The 19,819-nt window shown below is 41.5% G+C and overlaps 1 protein-coding gene across 2 annotated transcripts in view; it reads left to right on the top strand.

Annotated features, from left to right (window-relative positions):
• The window catches only part of LOC112221616 (forkhead box protein J3), a 90,812-nt gene that overhangs the window by 10,885 nt on the left and 60,108 nt on the right, over positions 1 to 19,819 (top strand). Inside the window, exons 2-3 of one of the 2 annotated variants that reach the window (XM_024383789.2) lie at positions 11,489 to 11,554; positions 14,704 to 15,126. In XM_024383789.2, the coding sequence (XP_024239557.1) occupies positions 14,794 to 15,126 (333 nt within the window). In that variant the 5' untranslated portion in view covers positions 11,489 to 11,554; positions 14,704 to 14,793. The remainder of the gene's footprint in view (positions 1 to 11,488; positions 11,555 to 14,703; positions 15,127 to 19,819) is intronic. The other variant, XM_024383790.2, reaches the window with a different exon arrangement.

Raw genomic sequence — 19,819 nt, 5'->3', positions numbered from 1 at the left:
AATGCTATTCAGAAGCCAAACTTTTAGGTTGGGCGCTTTAATCTATTTTTGCTGTAAATCGATGCATTTTTAAAGAGGACAACTGAACATGGGTGGATGTGGGAATGCAGTTGATTTCTCAGTGATGCAGTGCTGTATCCTGTACTGTGCTGAGCCCGAGTTCACAAACAGCCTCCTTCCCTCTCCTGGGACCTCTCGTAGGGGGAGTGTGCCCAAATACTGCACTCACATATTTTATTTATGGAAAAATACACCTTTTTTAACTTTGCTGTTCTCAGGATTTTTTCGGATTGTTGATGGGTTGCAACCTCTTCTCTCCTGTAAGCTGTTTTTAGGTGTTACTTTGTATCTGTGTAGGCTAGATATTTCATTCTAAGTTCTCGAGGGCCACAGTGTGTTGTTGGCAGTTCATTAGCTATTGGTTTGAGATCTGAATAGCAGTGCTGGGGTGAATCATTTCAATTTCTCCTGTTGATTTGGGATGTGAATTGATTTCATGAATAATTTATTTTAATTTCTCTGAAATGAATTTGAAATGATTAAATCAGCATGGATTCAACCATAATCTCAGAACCCAAAACCAAATCTTGCACTAAATAAATACATTTAGTCAGCCCTGCTGAACTCAGTAGCCTACTTATGGCCCCATCCTTCCATGGGATGTTTATTCCAAACCATGCAGAAATTGTCCATTGATCAATGTAAGATTCAAATCGAGTTATGGCGCATATGCATCTCAAGTCAGGATTTGACCCAAAGTGGACACCTACATTTACATTTTAGTCATTTAGTAGACGCTCTTATCGAATTAGCGACTTACAGTAGAGTGCGTACATTTGAATTTTTTTTGTAACTAGTGAAGTATCAAACAGTAGTTACAGTCGAGGCTTAACTCAATTTTATTGAAAGATGCGCAAGAACTTTCAAATGAAGACATCGGCTTTGGCATCTAGGTGGAAAGTAATTACAATGTTGGAGTTGGCCTTTTGGACCCTTTTCTCCCTCTTTTCAATGCCCATTACTCCCAGACATGACAGTTTGACACGCCGACAGGCTCCTTTTGAGACATTAGGTTACCTACACAACGCAGTCCTCCCCAGGAAACCCCCTCAGCTCATCAAACTCTGGGAGGAGGGTGTATTTTGTCATAACTTTCAATTTTTCTTCTGAAGATATTTGGATTCCTCCTTACTCTTGCCCTCCACTCCATTAAAATGCAGAAGTGTAAAGCCGCTCTGTCTAAAAGCCAGGTGATCAGTGGGTGGCTGTTAGCAATCCATTCAGCAGAGGGCGTGCATCCCAGCCACCCAAGTCTAATCGGTGAATACATTCAATCACACAGAGACCCAAACTCTTTTTTTAAGGGACTATGTGCCCAGTTATGAAAGCCTCATACCCTTTTCACATGGGTGTGCAACTTTAAGGGGCTTTTTGAACAACGTTCAAATTGATGTTTTCAGTTTCAATCAATCTTTGCTCATATTTTATTGGTCATGTTTTTAAATGTAGGCTATTAGTTGCTAATAAATGTAAAACTGCTCTATTGCTCACTATTCTCTCGAAGGTACTCCCTCTTCCCTCCCTTATGGCAGGTGTGATTTTTAGCTACATTTTGGGGGGGGGGGTAAAGAATAGCATATTTCAGAATTGATCTAAACTTGTTCACCAATATATGCACAACTTGTATTCAGTTTCAGGAATTTTAGAATCATGAGCATCACGATAATAAAGATTTATAGGAAACAATGCAATTACCAAACTCCTGCTAATCTAATCCTCTTTGGATCTCTGCCCCTTTCTCTGTGTTATAATTCTACTTAGTGTCATGCATAGGCAGTGGCTGCTAGACTGGCAATAATTCGTTTATTTTCAAGCAACATAAGTTAAAGCATGGTCTTAAAATGTAAATCCTGGGATATATTGGTGTCGTTGCTGTGTGACGAGGGCTGGGCAATATATCGAATTAGATCAATTAGAATGAATGTTTTTGCGCGGTATTCCAAATGTATCGCAAGAAATCAAGCTTTTTGTTCATTTTTATTAGCGTTTTGTCCCCTTGTTTTCATGTCGTATTTTTGGTCTCGTCTCCTTCACTCCTCTGTGCTGTGTGCAGCTTCCCATTTTACACCACGATCTGTATATAATGACGAGATGCACTTCTCCGCCCTAACAATGGGAGATGTTGTACAAATGGCAGGAAGGCAAGCGATAAGCTTAGGTCCAAAATAAGCCCATAGAAAAGCAATGGCCTTATTTTAGCAGCATTTTAGCCAAACACTGTTATACTAGCTGCCTAGTCCGTGTTTTATAAATGTGCAATAAGCATAAACAATTTTATATAAGTAATTGGCATTCTGAGAAGGTAAGCCACTTTATTTCAATATCTGAATAAGTGGACTGGCTAACATGTTTTTCAAGTAGTTGGAGACAAGTGTGTTTGTCAATTCAACTCTTCAACCTTCGTCGCTAGCAATTAGATCCAAGTTGGCTAAACTTGAAATCACGGCCGGCCTGCCCATTAGGCAGGATTAGGAGGCCCCCTATGGCGGCAGATTGACGAGGGCGGCATTTTCTGAGCTAGACGGACCAAGACGCACTTCCAACAACACATAAAATCTAACATAATTCTGCCCAAAAACAATTTCTGTCAACCTGTGTCATATTGGCTTTTTAGGTGAGCGCTGATGCCACCCTATGATAAGCAGTGCCCACTTTGTCAAAGGCAGGACACAATATTTATCTTGTCCATTCCCAGCACGCCTCTCTAGGGTGCTGTTGGAGAGACGCGGCGCTCCACGTTCCATCCTAAAAATGATTGCATATCGTAGAAATTGTATGCGGCCTTCTTTGTAGCCTACAGGCTGGAGATACAATGTATGACAAACTTTTTACATCATGAAGGTTTTTCTGATCAAATAGCCTAACCTAAATGGCAACCAATCAACAAAAAAAAGTGCTGACATGTTAACAAACACGCTACCGGTCAAAAGTTTTAGGACACCCACTCATTCAAGGTTTAAAAAAAACAACTATTTTCTACATTGTAGAATAATAGTGAAGACATCAACACTATGAAATAACATATGGAATCATGTAGTAACCAAAAGTGTTAAACCAATCAGAATATATTTGAGATTCTTCAAATAGCCACCCTTTGTCTTGACAGCTTTGCACAATCCATATCGCTCCTTCTTGGTCAAATAGCCACTAAACAGCCTGGAGGTGTGTTGGGTTATTGTACCTGTTGAAAAACAAATGATAGTCCCACTAAGCCCAAACCAGATGGGATGGCGTATTGCTGCAGAATGCTGTGGTAGCCATGCTGGTTAAGTGTGCCTTGAATTTAAATAAATCACTGACAGTGTCACCAGCAAAGCACCCCCACACCATCACACCCCCTCCTCCATGCTTCACAGTGGGAACCACCCATTTGGAGATCATCCGGTCACCTACCCAGCATCAACACGTCGGTTGGAACCAAAAATCTCACATTTTGGACTCATCAGAACAAAGGACAGATTTCCATCGGACTAATGTCCATTGCTCGTGTTTCTTGGCCCAAGCCAGTCCCTTCTTATTGGTGTCCTTTAGTGGTTTCTTTGCAGGAATTTGACCTTGAAGGCCTGATTCACATCTGAACAGCTGATGTTGAGATGTGTTTGTTACTTGAACTTTGAAGTATTTATTTGGGCTACAATTTCTGAGGTGCAGTTAACTCAAATTAACGTATCCTCTGCAGCAGAGGTAACTCTGGGCCTTCCTTTCCTGTGGCGGCCCTCATGAGAGCCAGTTTCATCATGCTTTTTGCGCTTGCACTTAAAGAAACGTTCAAAGTTCTTGAAATTTCCCGGATTGACAGACCTTCGTCTTAAAGTGATGAACTGTTGTTTCTCTTTGCTTATTTGAGCTGTTCTTGCCATAATATGGTCTTGGTCTTTCACCAAATAGGGCTATCTTCTGTATACCACCCCTACCTTGTCGCAACACAACTGATTGGTTCAAATGCATTAAAGAAAGAAATTGCACAAATTAACTTTTAAGAAGGCAATTGAAATGCATTTGGTGCATTCCACCTCATGAAGATGGTTGAGAGAATACCAAGAGTGTGCAAAGCTGTCAAGGCAAAGGGTGGCTACTTTGAAGAATCTCAAATATATATTTTGGTTTGTTTAACACTTCATTTTTTTTCTGGATTCTTGCACAGTCTCAATTGAATATCTTGATCCCTTTCTAGCCTCTCTGGATTAAAACCTAATTATGACAAGTGTACCATATTACATATCGGATCGTTAAAGTGTTTACACTACCGTGTAGTTTTCCAATAAAATGGGTGGATGGTGAAGTAGACATACTTGGTATTCACATCTCAAAAAATATAAATAACTTACAACAATTAATTTCTGATAGGCTACTCAGCAAGGAAGAAGCCACTGCTCCAAAACCGCCATAAAGCCAGACTACTGTTTACAACTGCACATGGCGACAAAGATCGTACTTTTTGAAGAAATGTCCTCTGGTCTGATGAAACACAAATAGAACTGTTTGGCCATAATGACCATCGTTATGTTTGGAGGAAAAAGGGGAGGCTTGCAAGCAGAAGAACACCATCCCAACCGTGAAGCACGGGGGTGGCAGCATCATGTTGTAGGGGTGCTTTGCTGCAGGAGGGACTGGTGTACTTCCCAAAATAGATGGCATCATGGAGGATGGAAATTTATGTGGATATATTGAAGCAACATCAAGAGATCAGTCAGGAGGTTAAAGCTTGGTCTCAGATGGGTCTTCCAATTGGACAAGTACCCCAAGCATACTTCCAAAGTTGTGGCAAAATGGCTTAAGGACAACAAAGTTGGGGTATTAGTGGCCATCACAAAGCCCTGATCTCAATCCCATAAAAAAAATGTATGGGTAGAACTGAAAAAGCGTGTGTGAGCAAGGAGGCCTACAAACCAGCTCTGTCAGGGGGAATAGGCCAAAATTCACCCAACCTATTGTGGGAAGCTTGTGGAAGGCTACCTGAGATGTTTGACCCAAGTTAAACAATTTTAAAGGCAATGCTACCAAATACTAATTGAGTGCATGTTAACTACTGACCCACTGGGAATGTGATGAAAGAAATAAGCTGAAATAAATCACTACTATTTTTCTGACATTTCACTTTCTTAAAATAAAGTGGTGATCCTAACTGACCTAAAATGGGATTTTTACTGGATTAAATGTCAGGAATTGTGAGATGGAGTTTAAACTGTGGGTCTGAATACTTATTTAATATTTCAATTATTATTTTTAATTAATTAGCCAAAACTTCTTAACCTGTTTTTGCTTTGTCATTGATATTGTGTGTAGATTGATGATGGGGGAAACAATTTCATCAATTTTAGAGTAAGGCTGTAACTTAACAATGTGGAAAAAGTCAAGGGTCTGAACTTTCCGAATGCACTGTGTATAATTGAATGTATAGACAATATAAAATATGTAGTATATCTGAAGAATAGTATATGTGACCAGTGTTCCCTGACTATGTAGGGCAGCAGCCTCTAAGGTGCATGGTAGAGTAACTGGGTGGCAGGTGGCTAATGACTAATGTTCAGGGCAGGGTACTGGGTAGAGGCTGGCTAGTGGTGACTATTTAACATACTGTTGATGGCCTTGAAGTAGAAGCTGTTTTTCAGTCTCTCGGTCCCAGCTTTGATGCACCTGTACTGACCTTCCCTTCTGGATGGTGTTGATCAGGCTGTGGCTCGGGTGGCTGAGGTCCTTGATATTATTCTTGGCCTTCTTGTGACACCGAGTGCTGTAGATGTCCTGGAGGGCAGGCAGTGTGCCCCCGGTGATGTGTTGGGCTAACAGCACCAACTGCTTCCTCATCACGTTTTAATTTACCACTCCTAATGAATGCATTTGTGGACTTGGCACAAGCCCTTTCTATCCAAGGTCTCCAGGTTCCTACTAGTCTTGCACTATTGTCTGTAATTCCTGTGTCAAGTCACACACTTGACAGGCAATTATTCTATGGATGGCTGTGGTTCAAGGTGTGGTTGCATTCAGAGATTTGATTTTGGCACTTGCTTCATCATGGCTGAGCTGTGGTTACAGAAGCTAAATACCTCTGATGGTATTAACACGTAACCACAAATCAGACATGCTCTGAACCCTGTGTACCAATCAAACCTGTGGTAAGGACCTCATTGAAGCACTAGCTAGCCTATTTAGCTGTTTTACTCAGCAAAGCACAGTAAGGCTTGCCTCTGCAGACTTGAAAGAAAACAAAAGAGCATGATATGTAATGGCACACTCGCTTCAGATACAATAGGGGAGCGCTCCCAGATATATGGGTTAGGCCAGCCACTGTGGAACTGGTTGACTGGGTAATCACCGTCTTTTTGCCCCCCCTTTCCCCAGCAGCAGTGCTATGACCCCCCTCTGTTGTAACGTATTACTCATCCTAGCACCTCCACTACTCTAACGCTATGCCATCACAACATTCAAGCCCACGCTCTCAACTGCAACAACAACCGCAGCAGCACAGCAGATCGGGGCTTGTGGCTGCTTGATTTGCAGCTAAACCCTACTCTTAATGAGGGAAAAATAAGGACTTGTGCAAACGCTCACCTGGCATTTTCCCTCTTCCCTTTTTTGTTTTGCCATGCATGTTTGACTAGATGCATGTGTTAAACATTTGAGTTTTTTTTCAACTGAGAAATAAACTGGTTTGCGGGCGGAGTATTATCTTTGTTTTCTCCTCTTGTATGTTGCTCTCCAGGGGGATCCGCAGAGACAGTTTTGTATTTCTGGTAGATCGGCTCATTGAAGTTTCAGGAGACGATAGTGTGTGTGATTGCGTGGGCTGGTGTGTGTTTCTGTTTTAAAGACATTTGAAGGTTGTTTTAATTACTCAAAGATGTGCAGGTATCCTTTGGAGGCTTAGCTCTACTACTGACCAGGTTTAGTCAGGAAATTGTCTTTACAGGGTTCAAGCAGGACTTTGGTCCACAATGAAATGATCCTATACTCTGAAATAAATATTTGCGATATTATTTACTGGCTTTTATTAATATATAAACTGCTATTTTAGGATCTTAATTGTGTACAGCATCATTTAGCCTGGCTTGTGTTCTGACAGTGAATGTTATATACACTGAGTGGACAAAGCATTAGGAACACCTTCCTAATATTGAGTTGCACCCCTTTTTGACCTCAGAACAGCATCGGGGCTTGGGTTGAAAGTGTTCCACAGGGATGCTGGCCCATGTTGACACCCACCGTTGTCTCTGTGTGGTGGACCGTTGTTGATACACACGGGAAACTGTTGAGTGTGAAAAACCCAGCAGCGTTGCTGTTCTTGACACACCTAAACCAGTGCGCCTGGCACCTACTTACCATACCACGTTCAAAGGCACTTAAATATTTTGTCTTTCCCTTTTCACCCTCTGAATGGCGCACATGCACGTCTGTTATCTCAAGGCTTAAAACGACTAACCTGTCTCCCCCTTCATCTACACTGATTTGAAGTGAATTTAGGTGACTTCAATAAGAGATCATAGCTTTCATCTGGTCAGTATGTCATGGAAAGAGCAGGTGTTCCCAATGTTTCGTACACTCAGTGTATACAGTGCCTTCAGAAAGCATTCACTCTTTAGTTAAGACAACAAAATCTTGAGACGTCTTAAATGGGATTTAAATGGATCTAGTTATCTTTTTTGTCAACGATCTACACACAATACTTTAATGCCCCCCCCCTTGCTTAAGTTAACTATCGAAGCTGTTCCAAATCAATTATAACCAGCTGAGGGCTCCAGCTATGCATTTGGTTTGCTAACATGCCAGCTATGTAGCTAAATGGCAAGATTAAGCTTCTTGGTTAAAGCAGAGAACATCAATCCCATCCTGGAGGAAGACCCATGTTGCCTAAATTGTGTTTTTTAAATATTTATATCACTATAATGATTCAGAGGTATTCTCTATTAATTTCTAATGGCATTAACATAAAAAAAAAACTTTACACTGTTGGAGGTATGATTTGAAAACGGTCCCTCAATATTTCTTAGTCTAACTCAAATAATTTTGTCAACCTTCCTGAAACTCCTATTTTCTGTTAACAAATTAACAGTAGAGCCTTCTCTTCTGAAGCACTCTGGTTGTTTTGTAGCAGAAGCTGTGCTGTGTTCAAGTCTGAAATGGAGAGGCGGGCCTTGACAGCAGAGTGCGGCACGTTGACAGAAAACAGCGCGGGTTCTAAGCTAGGAATGAATGGCGGGAACCCACTTACCGGGATTTAACAATCAAAACCACTCCCTTCTCTCGGGATAAATGACTGCGAGAAACCAGTAAATCATCATAAAGGATTTATATGAACAGCATGGCATGAAATGGAACCGCTAAGTTATATGCAATGTCTTAATTAATCTGGCTTCTCTACGGCCTCTGCATGATGAATCGACACTCGATTCATGTCTTGTGACAGGTAGGCCTCATTTGCTGCAGCATAACCTATGCTACAGTAATATAAAGAACGAATGCCTGTAATCTCTCTGGCTTTCGGGGGTCACCTTGTTTTTTTAAATTGCAGCTGCAGTGTTTTAAAACCGCATGTCACTCGAGTATTGTTGCTTTAAATCAGTGCACGCGCAAGCGCAGTCTCGCACTCTCTATCATCTCCATTCAAATTGCATCCAAAATGGATAATCTTGTTCTAGATTGATACTGTATATACAGTTGAAGTTTACATACACTTAGGTTGGAGTCATTAACTTTTTCAGCCACTCCACACATTTCTTGTTAACAAACTATAGTTTTGGCAAGTCGGTTAAGGACATCTACTTTGTGCATGACAAGTAATTTTTCAAGGCCTACCTTCAAACTCAGTGCCTCTTTATTTCACCTTTATTTTACTAGGCAAGTCAGTTAAGAACAAATTCTTATTTTCAATGACGGCCTAGGAACAGTGGGTCAACTGCCTGTTCAGGGGCAGAACGACAGATTTGTACCTTGTCAGCTCGGGGATTAGAATTTGCAACCTTTCGGTTACTAGTCCAACGCTCTAACCAGTAGGCTACCGTGCCTCTTCGCTTGACATCATGGGAAAATCAGCCAAGACCTCAGGGAAAAGTCTGGTTCATCCTTCGGAGCAATTTCCAAATGCCTGAAGGTATCACGTTCATCTGTACAAACAATAGTACGCAAGTATAAACACCATGGGACAATGCAACCGTCATACTGCTCAGGAAGGAGACATGTTCTGTCTCCTAGAGATGAACGTACTTTGGTGTGAAAAGTGCAATTCAATCCCAGAACAACAGCAAAGGACCTTGTGAAGATGCTGGAGAAAACCGGTACAAAGTATCTATATCCACAGTAAAACGAGTCCTATATCGACATAAACTGGAAGGCCGCTCAGCAAGGAAGAAGCCACTGCTCCAAAACCGCCAATAGAAAGCCAGACTACGTTTTGCACCTGCACATGAACAGATCGTACTTTTTGGAGAAATGTCCTCTGGTCTGATGAAACAAAAATAGAACTGTTTGGCCATAATGACCATCGTTGGAGGAAAAAGGGGGAGGCTTGCAAGCCGAAGAACACTATCCCAACCGGGAAGCACAGGGGTGGCAGCATCATGTTGTGGGGGTGCTTTGCTGCAGGAGGGACTGGTGCACTTCCCAAAATAGATGGCATCATGAGGATGGAAATGTATATGGATATATTGAAGCAATATCTCAAGACATCAGGTTAAAGCTTGGTCGCAAATGGGTCTTCCGAATGGACAATGACCCCAAGCATACTTCCGAAGCTGTGGCAAAATGGCTTAAGGAGAACAAAGTCAAGCTATTGGAGTGGCCATCATGAAGCCCTGACCTCCTATAGAAAATGTGTGGGCAGAACTGAAAAAGCGTGTGCGAGCAAGGAGGCCTACAAACCTGACTGTTACACAAGCTCTGTCAGGTGGAATGGGCCAAAATTCATCCTACTTATTGTGGGAAGCTTTTGGAAGACTACCTGAAATGTTTGACCCAAGTTAAACAATTTTAAAGGCAATGCTACCAAATAATTGAGGATGCGTAAACTTCTGACCCACCGGGAATGTGATGAAAGAAATAAAAGCTGAAATAAATCGTTCTCTCAACTATTATTCTGACATGTCACATTCTTAATATAAAATGGTGATCCTAACTGACCTAAGGCAGGTAATTTTTTACAGGAATTGTGAAAACTGAGTTTAAATGTATTTGGCTAAGGTGTACGTAAACTTCCGACTTCAACTGTAGATGTCCTAACCTACATTTTTCAGGTAATACATTCAAGCCTAACTTTTTGCTAATTTTGTGTTAAGCATAATAAGCTTAACTTATCCTCGGTCTCTCGCGCAATACGCAAGCACCTGTGCTCTGCTGGCCTCCTTAAATGCTCCTTAGCTCTTGGTCCCATGCAGTAACATCTTGACTAGAATAGCTTGCTGGACATTTCTTTTGTCGCATTTCCTACACCACTGGACTACTTGAAGAGGGACGCAAGCTTTTGGGGGGTAGGCTGTAGCAGTTATTTATTCAGACCCATAACCATTCAATCAATCTTCGTAAAGAAAAGAAAGCCTTCTGCATATAATTCCAGTCACATATTATTCAAGGATGTCATTAGAATGATGAAGATAAGGAAAACTGTTGAAAGCGAGGAAGGATAGGCTAATAAGATTAGTGGAAAAATGTCAGCCTACTAATTATACAATTATGCCCCATTTTATATTTTATTATCCAAATATCTAGCCTATACTTGTGACTTTGTAGGCTGCATCTGCTGCACCAGAATCGCTTTATCATGGTTTAAATGTGCGTATTTCCAGTCCATATAATTCAATAGGCTACACTCAAACAGATGAACCTACTGGAGCTAGTTTAATTTATCTGCCCAAGATACCATATAGCCAGCAACATCTATGGGCTTTTCATGTTTTTCTGTCGTACATAATGGGCAGTATCCTATCATATGTATTGGATAAGGGCACAATCATTTGGGCATGGGCTCATAAAATGTATTTAATAAATGGCTCATCAGGCTCCGGTAGCATCAGGTCTGAATTTATGCTAATCAAAGCTCTTATCAAATGCAGACATTTCCAGTTTTGTCAGGAAATACGGGGTTACCAGGGAGAAAAGTCATTTTCTCGGGATGGAACATTTCTAAAATACCGGGAAAATATTAAATCCTATTCTGTCTTTCCGGGTTCCGCTGAAGAATTGCTCCCGAGCTGTTCCCCCATTTTGGCAGTCAGTTGTGAAAACAATTCCCAAGCTTTTAGTCAATCCAGATTAAGTTGCCATTTCTACTTGGTTGGATGGAGAATGATAGAGGGAAGCTGTATAGACAGAACTCTGAGGAATAGTTTTGCTGTTGTGGTGGGTGGCTTTCTGATATTGCGAAAGCATTTATTTATGGGTCTCTGAGTGTTGTCAGCCAGGACTTGACAAACTCACCTTCTTGCTTTCTGTTTTACAGCATTGGATCCTGAATGACATTCCACAGATGCGTGAGCCAGAGGAGAGATGTCAAGAAATGAAAAGAGTAAGAATTGTTAATATGTTAATGTTTGCAGTCTTTACAATTGACCATACTTTTTTTTTATAGGTTTGTGTGAAGTTCAGACTTAGAGGAAACAGTTGCTAGGCTGTATAAAATATATTTTTTAAAGCTGTGCTATGTAACTTTTTGGGCGACCCAACCAAATATACATATAATTGTAACTTATAGATCTCTCATTCTAATTGAAAGCAAGTCTAAGAAGGTAGATCTGTTCTATGTGTGCTATTTCTATGCTTCCTGTTAAGTTTCGTATACTTTCGGTTTTCTACACCAGCTTCAAACACAATGTTTTAGATGGTACAATGATTCTCTACACCAGGTATTACCAAACTGGGGTACGCACAATGCCGCTGGGTGTACGGCAAGAAAATGTCTTCACATTTTCAAACAGTCCATTTAGATTTTACAATGGGGCTATATATTTGGGTGAAGTTTCTTTCTCGACTGACTAGCCTCGTTTCACTGCCAAAAACTCTTGCATGAATTCCACCATGTATGTAGCCAAACGTAGCTGCTGCTCATTCCGTTTGCTTGAAAATGGATTTATGGTTAAAAAAAAGTAAGGCCAGAGTCCATAGACACATACCAGCTCTACTGGTAGTACTGCTACTACCAGCACTACTACACCTGCACCTGTTGACGACACAAGTTCTGCTTCCATGAGCACATTCAATGCTAGCATCAGTAATTCAAAATTTCTTGTTAGCCAAGCTAGCATGGACACTGACAGTTGTCAATCTGATGCAGCCGAAGAGCTACTGCTACCTTACCCGGGAAAGCACCGAACAGAGAGGGACGTTGGACCATCGAAGAGGCGCAAAGATGATGAGAACATCATTGATTTGGGGTTCACATATTGGGAGTAGTGCCTTTCCTCAGCCACCGTGTGTTTATATGTGCAAAAGTACTATCTCACAACTCGATGAAACCTTCTCTTGCGCAGTCATTTAGATGCAAACATGCCAATTTGAAAAATAAGCTACAGGAGTTTTTTGAGCAAGAATTAAGATGACTCTTGAGTAGCAAGACATTTATAAGAGCAACAGATACCATTAATAAGGGTCTGGAAGCGTCTTATATGGTGAGCTACCGAGTGGCTAGGACAGGCAAGCCTCGTACTATTGTGGAGGACTTCATTCCCCTGCTGCCGCAGATATTGATGGGACAATGCTGGGGGGAAAGGCCAAAAAAAACTATACAGACAATGTCTTCATCAAACAACACCGTTTCACGACGCATCAGTGACATGGCAGGAGATGTTTTGAAACAATTACTGCTTCGCATACAAGCCAGTGAATTCTATGCGTTACTGCTGGATGAGTCAACAGACGTGTCGGGCCTGGCACAGCTCCTGGTATATGTCCGTTATGTTTATAGGGGGTCAATGAAGGAAGACATCCTCTTCTGCAAACCACTGGAAACCAGGACAACAGGAGAGGATAGTTTTTTAAAGTACTGGACAACTTTGTGACCTCAAATGGACTTTGGTGGTCAAGATGTGTTGGTATCTGTACCGGTGGCACAATAGCCATGACAGGGAGACATAGTGGAGTGGTAACGCATGTGCAAGCAGTTGCTCCTGACACTACTTGGGTACACTGCAGCATCCACTGAGAAGCATTCAAGGGAATGCCTGACAGCTTGAAATATGTTTTGGACTCTACGGTGAAAATGGTTAACTTTAAAGCAAGTCCCCTGAACTTTGTATTTTCTGCATTATGCAATGATATAGGCAGCGACCATGTAACGCTTTTACAACCTACAGAAGTGCTCTGCTTATCAATGTGCAAAGTCTTGACGGGTTTTTAAAAAATTGAGAAACAAGCCTAAAGTTGGCCTATCTGGGTGATGTTTTTTCCTCACCTGAATGATCTGAATCTAGGATTACAGGGACTCTCTGCAACTATATTCAATGTGCGGGACACAATTGAGGCTATGATTAAGAAGTTGGAGCTCTTCTCTGTCTGCATTAACAAGGACAACACAAGTCTTTCCATCATTGTATGGTTTTTTGTGTGCAAATAAACTCAAGCTTACGGACAATGTCAAATGTGATATAGCGAAGCACCGCAGTGAGTTGGGTGCGCAATCACGTGGGTACTTAACTGACACACAACTGGATTTGTTATCCCTTTCATGCCTTGCCTCCAGTCCACATTTCCGATATCTGAATGAGAGAGCTTCATCAAAATTGCGTCAAACGGTTCTGTGAAAATGTAATTTAATCAGAAGCTACTGACAGATTTCTGGATTGTATCCTGCCTTGGAAAATCAATTAAGACAATGATGCCATTTGCAACCACGTACCGATGTGAGTGGATTCTCGGCCGTCACTAGCATGAAATCTAATTACAGGCACAGACTGTGTAGAAAATTATTTAAGACTGCAATGATGTATTGGAGAGTGAGTTATGTGCATCCTTTCCAGCACACCCTTCTCATTAACCTGTACTGAGTATTTCACCATTTTCATATTTAAGATGGCTAAATAAAGAGCAATTGATTTATTATATTTGTGCCCTGGAGCTCTGTCACTTCCTACGAGCCGGGTTGTGACAAACTCACTCATTCTAATGTTTAATAAATGTATCGTATAGAGTGTGTGTTTGGCAGGCTTGCAATGATGGCAAGAAACAATATTTGAGAATGCGCTGACCCTGGTGCTAGAGGGGGTACGCAGCTGGAGGTTGAATGCTAGAGGGGGTACGCAGCTGGATGTTGAAGACTTGAGGGGGTACAACGTTTGGGAGCTACTGCTCTACAGTATACTTGCTTGTATTGTCACAAATGGAAATTAGGCGAACTATTAGAATTGTATCAACCAGGAAATGGAAGGGCGATTTAGCATAGTGCGTCTTTAAATTGAGGGAAGCTATGCCAGACACAGTATTTGCTGTGCTGAAATCTGGACCATTCCATGAAAAGAATCACAATGAACTATATCCTATCTCCTGACACATCTGTAGCCCAGTCAGCTTCAAACCATATCTGTATGTTTATTCTAGTGTTCTCCTTTATCCACCCAATACGGTTGTTTTTTGGCTATGATAAAAGAAAAACAGCATATCTGTTATGCAGTTTGTTCTATCAAAATGAGCAGTTGTATAGCAAACACCCTCCTTTTCTTCCAGAATTCAGCTGGGACTGCAGTGCAACAGAAATTCAAGTGAGCCAAAGGAGAGAATCCCCCTGAGTCCCAACTCCCACAACCCTTCACCACCATGACCACTGAACTAGGGAGCAGCCTGACCTCCATGGACTGGCTTCCCCAGCTCACCATGCGGGCGGCCATCCAGAAGTCCGACTCGGGGCACCACCACCACGGGCATCATGGCCACGGGCCGGGCAAGAAGAGCACCCCGTTGGACCCGGGCACAACACTGGACCAGGAGGAGGCGGCCCAGCACCGGGACGGCAAGCCACCCTATAGCTACGCCAGCCTCATCACCTTTGCCATTAATGGCTCGCCACACAAGAGGATGACCCTCAGCGAGATCTACCAATGGATCTGTGACAACTTCCCCTACTACTGGGAGGCAGGCAGTGGCTGGAAGGTAAGGGGTGGAAACTGAGGAGTAGAAGTGTGAGGGTGCATTAAAGGGATGGTTAACTTAAGAATCAGTTTGTTTGGGATTGATGTCTGCAGTTTTTTGTGAACTCATGAAAGGTGTGATAACATTGAACTATCCCTTTAAGGAACTAACTTTACTAAATATCCTAGGAATACAGGCACACTGTATTGTGCATATACATTTAGTTGACTCCAGATGAAATATACAGTATAATCTGGCACATGAACTAATAGGCCCACTTCTCAGCCTCAAGCTGTAAACATTTACTCCCAGATGTACCTGGCCCAGTGTAAAGATGCTGTGGTTGAAACGGTGATCTGCATCAAAGGGAACGTGAGCAAATTCATTACAGTCGAGATGATTACTATCAGCTGCACACAGTGGGAGACAGACATGAAGCCCAAGCATTCTCTGGGTTCTTTGATTTGTAGAATATACTGTTAATGTACAACTAAAAGAGCTTGTACTACACACACACACACACGCAGATGCACAGTCACTCACACTCACGCACAGTGAGTAAGAGCGACTTCCATCTCAGGTATGCATACGTGTGCAGTCTACAGATTAGTGGGCCGGCTCAGCTAGAGAAGATGGGTATCGGGGAGTTTACTACCCAGTTCAAGCACACGTTTGCTTTGTATGATAATGTGGATACTCAGGCAGGAGGGGCTGGAAACCAATGCTAACTCCTCTCCCATTTTGAACACAAGCGCTTTAGCCACAGGATGCAGAGTGTAATCAGATAACTCGTCAAGGTCATAACACGTCCACATGGTATGAGGGAGCAGGACATGGGATGCGTCCAATGGTCCCCTATTGTCTTAACAATGTCGATGCTTTTGAAAAGTAGTGCACTACAAGGGAATAGGGTGCCATTTGGGATCTCAACAGCTTGTTTGATACCAGCTGTTATGGAAAGAGGTGCTCTGCTGTGGCTTTATAAGCCGTAATAAACATGTTTAGTTTCATGTTACTATGAGCTATGATGACGTGTTTTTACATGCATACCTGCATATGTACTAGTGAAAAGGGGGGAAAAAAGTTACAAATTGGGATATTATTTTTGACTAAATCACAACTCCTTCCTTCCTAGCTTGGTCTGCATCTTTTTAAACAGGGAGAAATAGAAGTGCTGAAAACAAATTGTCTGACTGATCAAGTCTTGTTTTCTCATGGCTCTCTTTTCCCTCTGCAGCTGACCTATGGTGAGCAATATGTTTGAAACACTGATTTTGTGATTCAGAGTATCAAGTACATATAGAATCGCAATACATATCGTATCGGCACCTAACTGTCATGATATCATATCGTGAGATCCCTGGCAATTCCCAGATCTAATATGTACTTAGAAATATGTATATTAATAATAAAATACATACATGCACTACTGTTCAAAAGTTTGGGGTCACTTAGAAATGTCCTTGTTTTTTAAATAAAATGACATTTTGTCCATTAAAATAACATCAAATGTATCAGAAATACAGTGTAGACATTTAATGTTGTAAATGACTATTGTAGCTGTAAACGGCAGGTTCTTTTTTTTATTGGAATGTCTACAGAGGCCCATCAGCAACTATCACTCCTGTGTTCCAATGGCACGTTGTGTTAGCTAATCCAATTTTATAATTTTAAAAGGATAATTGATCATTAGAGAACCCTTTTGCAATTGTTAGCACAGCTGAAAACTATTGTCCTGATTTAAAGAAGCAATAAAACTGTCATTCAGACTAGTTGAGTATCTGGAGCATCAGCATTTGTGGGTTTAATTACAGGCTCAAAATGGCTAGAAACAAAGTCCTTTCTTCTCAAACTATTCTTGTTCTGAGAAATTAAGGCTAGTCCATGCAAGAAATTGCCAAGAAACTGAAGCTCTCGTACAACACTGTGTACTACTCCTTTCACAGAACAGTGCAAACTGTCTCTAACCAGAATAGAAAGGAGTGGGAGGCCCTGGTGCACAACTGAGAAAGAGGACAAGTACATTAATGTCTAGTTTGAGAAACAGACGCCTCAAGTCTGGTCTCAAGTTTAAATGGGATCAGATCCACTAATTTCTTCCTTTTGAACTACACATCACATTTGGTCTCCGCTGGATCTGTTGGCGGATTGGATTATCTGACTGACAACTTTTTTGCGTACGGTTTTTAATTTATTTTAGTGGGAATTATACCGTGTTTTGTGGTCAGTTGTACAGTAGTTGAAGACTACGGAGATTTGATACTCTTTATGGTTGTGTGGTAAAGAGTTTGAGATCTTGATTGAGACTGGGTTTACGCTACACATTAGAGGTCGACCGATTCATCGGAATGGCCGATTACAAGTTTTCATAATCCGTAATCCACATTTTTGGACACTGATCATGGCCGATTACATTGCACTCCACAAGGAGACTGCGTGGCAGGCTGACTACCTGTTATGCGAGTGCAGCAAGGAGCCAAGGTAAGGTGCTAGCTAGCATTAAACATATCTTTTAAAAAAACAATCTTAACATAATCACTAGTTAACTACACATGGTTGGTGATATTACTAGCTTGTCCTGCGTTGCATATAATCGATGCGGTGCCTGTTAATTAATCAATGAATCATAAATCACCCGTTTGGCGGAGTAGGCTAACAAGCGCATTTGAAAAACCACTGTCGTTGCACCAATGTGTACCTAACCATAAATATCAACACCTTAAAATCAATACACAAGTATATATTTTAAAACCTGCATATTTAGTTAATATTGCCTGCTAACATGAATTTCTTAACTAGGTAAATTGTGTCACTTCTCTTGCGTTCATTGCATGCAGAGTCTCGGTATATGCAACAGTTTGGGCCGCCTGGCTCGTTGCAAACGAATTTGCCATAATTATGACATAACATTGAAGGTTGTGCAATGTAACAGGAATATTTAGACTTATGGATGCCACCCATTCAATAAAATATGGAACTGTTCCGTATTTCACTGAAAGAATAAACGTTTTGTTTTCGAAATTATAGTTTCCGGATTTGACCATATTAATGACCTAAGGCTAATAACTGTGGCAACCTTGGCCCTCTCGTGGTACGTGCTCCTATCTGGTGCGCAATGTCAAGACGTTTAAATGGGGTGCCGTCATCTTTATCTGGGAGGGACAAATGGGCATGGCTGACCTGGGCATGCTGCTGGTGTGCTGGGTCAACTGGTAGTAGAGTATTCTCTGCTAGTTGAAGGCAACGCCTCTTAGACGTTCGAGACGTTGAACACTGCGAAGAACCTCTTCCATAGCCATCTCTAGTTATGCCAGCTATTCGGGGTGTTGACGAAGTTGGTATCCCTGCTCGTCGACCATCTGGGAGATGTTCTGATTTCCTGCTGCTTCAATTTTTGTGAGGCAGTATTCTGTACCGTAGACACTGGGAGTCGAGAAGCAGATGGTAAGTTTAATATAACATGTAACGATACAACATAGGAGTAGCATCTAGACATAAGCAACAGAAACCATTCTGCCTTTGTAAGGAACCTAAGGGAGTGCCAGATAAAGGGGAGATAATGAGTGAGGTAATGAAGTCCAGGTGTTCGTAATGATGAAAGCCAGGTGTACGTAATGATGGTTCCCAGGACCAGTGGTTAGTAAACCGGCAACGTCGAACACTGGAGGGGAGGAGCGGGAGTAGACGTGACAGTGTTGGAGACCGTTATGAACAGAGCACCTTGTAGAATTAGCGATTCAGTAGTACATTTTCTGGTATGGGTTAGGTTCAATAATCTTTGAGTAATGTATTTAGGCATAGGGAAAATACAAAAAGGGCCTGTCTGAGGGTAAGAATGATTTCATAAGAGTTGGTAATTAGCCATTTGTCAGGGGTTAGAATATGTTTTGCAGAAATGAATAGTTTCTATCTGTCTAGGGTATGATGTCTAGCTGTCTAGTTTCTGTGGGAAGTGAGGAGATGACTTTCAACGTCACAGCTGGGGAGTGGAGTGAGGATAACAGGATGCAGATAGCTGAATTGTATCTCAAGAAGGGAAGACCGAGCCAGACCACCTTCTGGCCCAGCCTGGGCCGTCCTACTGTGATGTTACCTCATGTACTGAATTGAAGTTATAAGACTGTGCGACTGCATCTTTATGTTCTCAGTTGAAGCATCCAGTTGGGTGTAATAAATCTAGTTTGAGCTTTCTTGGTTTCCGCCTGGAGTTTGTACCAGAAATCTAGAACGTAACAAAAGTCTAAGAAGAGGTAGATCTGTTCTATGTGTTGCTTCTATGCTTCCCGTTCTAAAGTTTTGTTTTTGCGTCTTTTACTTTTGGTTTTGTACACCAGCTGAAAATACAATACTTATGGTTATTGAAAATATATTTCACAGCGTTTTAGATTGCTTATTTTGTCACACAAACTAAAATTGTATTTGTTTATATTTTTCTGATGGATGACTGTTTGTTTTTTAAATATTTTTTATGAGGAAGAAAATGTTTGTCTGGATGTGACGTTAGGGAGATGACGTCAAGGATGCTTGATACAGTGAAGAGGATTTTAGGTAGATCTGATTCAATAAAAATAAAATACAAATTCCATGTATAACCACTGATACGTGAATGAGGACTAGGTCGACAAATCCACTAAGGAAGGAGCCGGTCACCATGGCCAACCTTTCTCCAGTTTCTGCCATCTTGGAAATGACAAAGTTTCCTTTCATTCCCAGT

The sequence above is a fragment of the Oncorhynchus tshawytscha genome, linkage group LG22 (genome assembly GCF_018296145.1).
Source record: "Oncorhynchus tshawytscha isolate Ot180627B linkage group LG22, Otsh_v2.0, whole genome shotgun sequence".
NCBI classification, from domain to species: Eukaryota; Metazoa; Chordata; class Actinopteri; order Salmoniformes; family Salmonidae; genus Oncorhynchus; species Oncorhynchus tshawytscha.
Note: the sequence above shows the minus strand (reverse complement) of the source record. Positions and strands in the feature narration are given on the sequence as shown.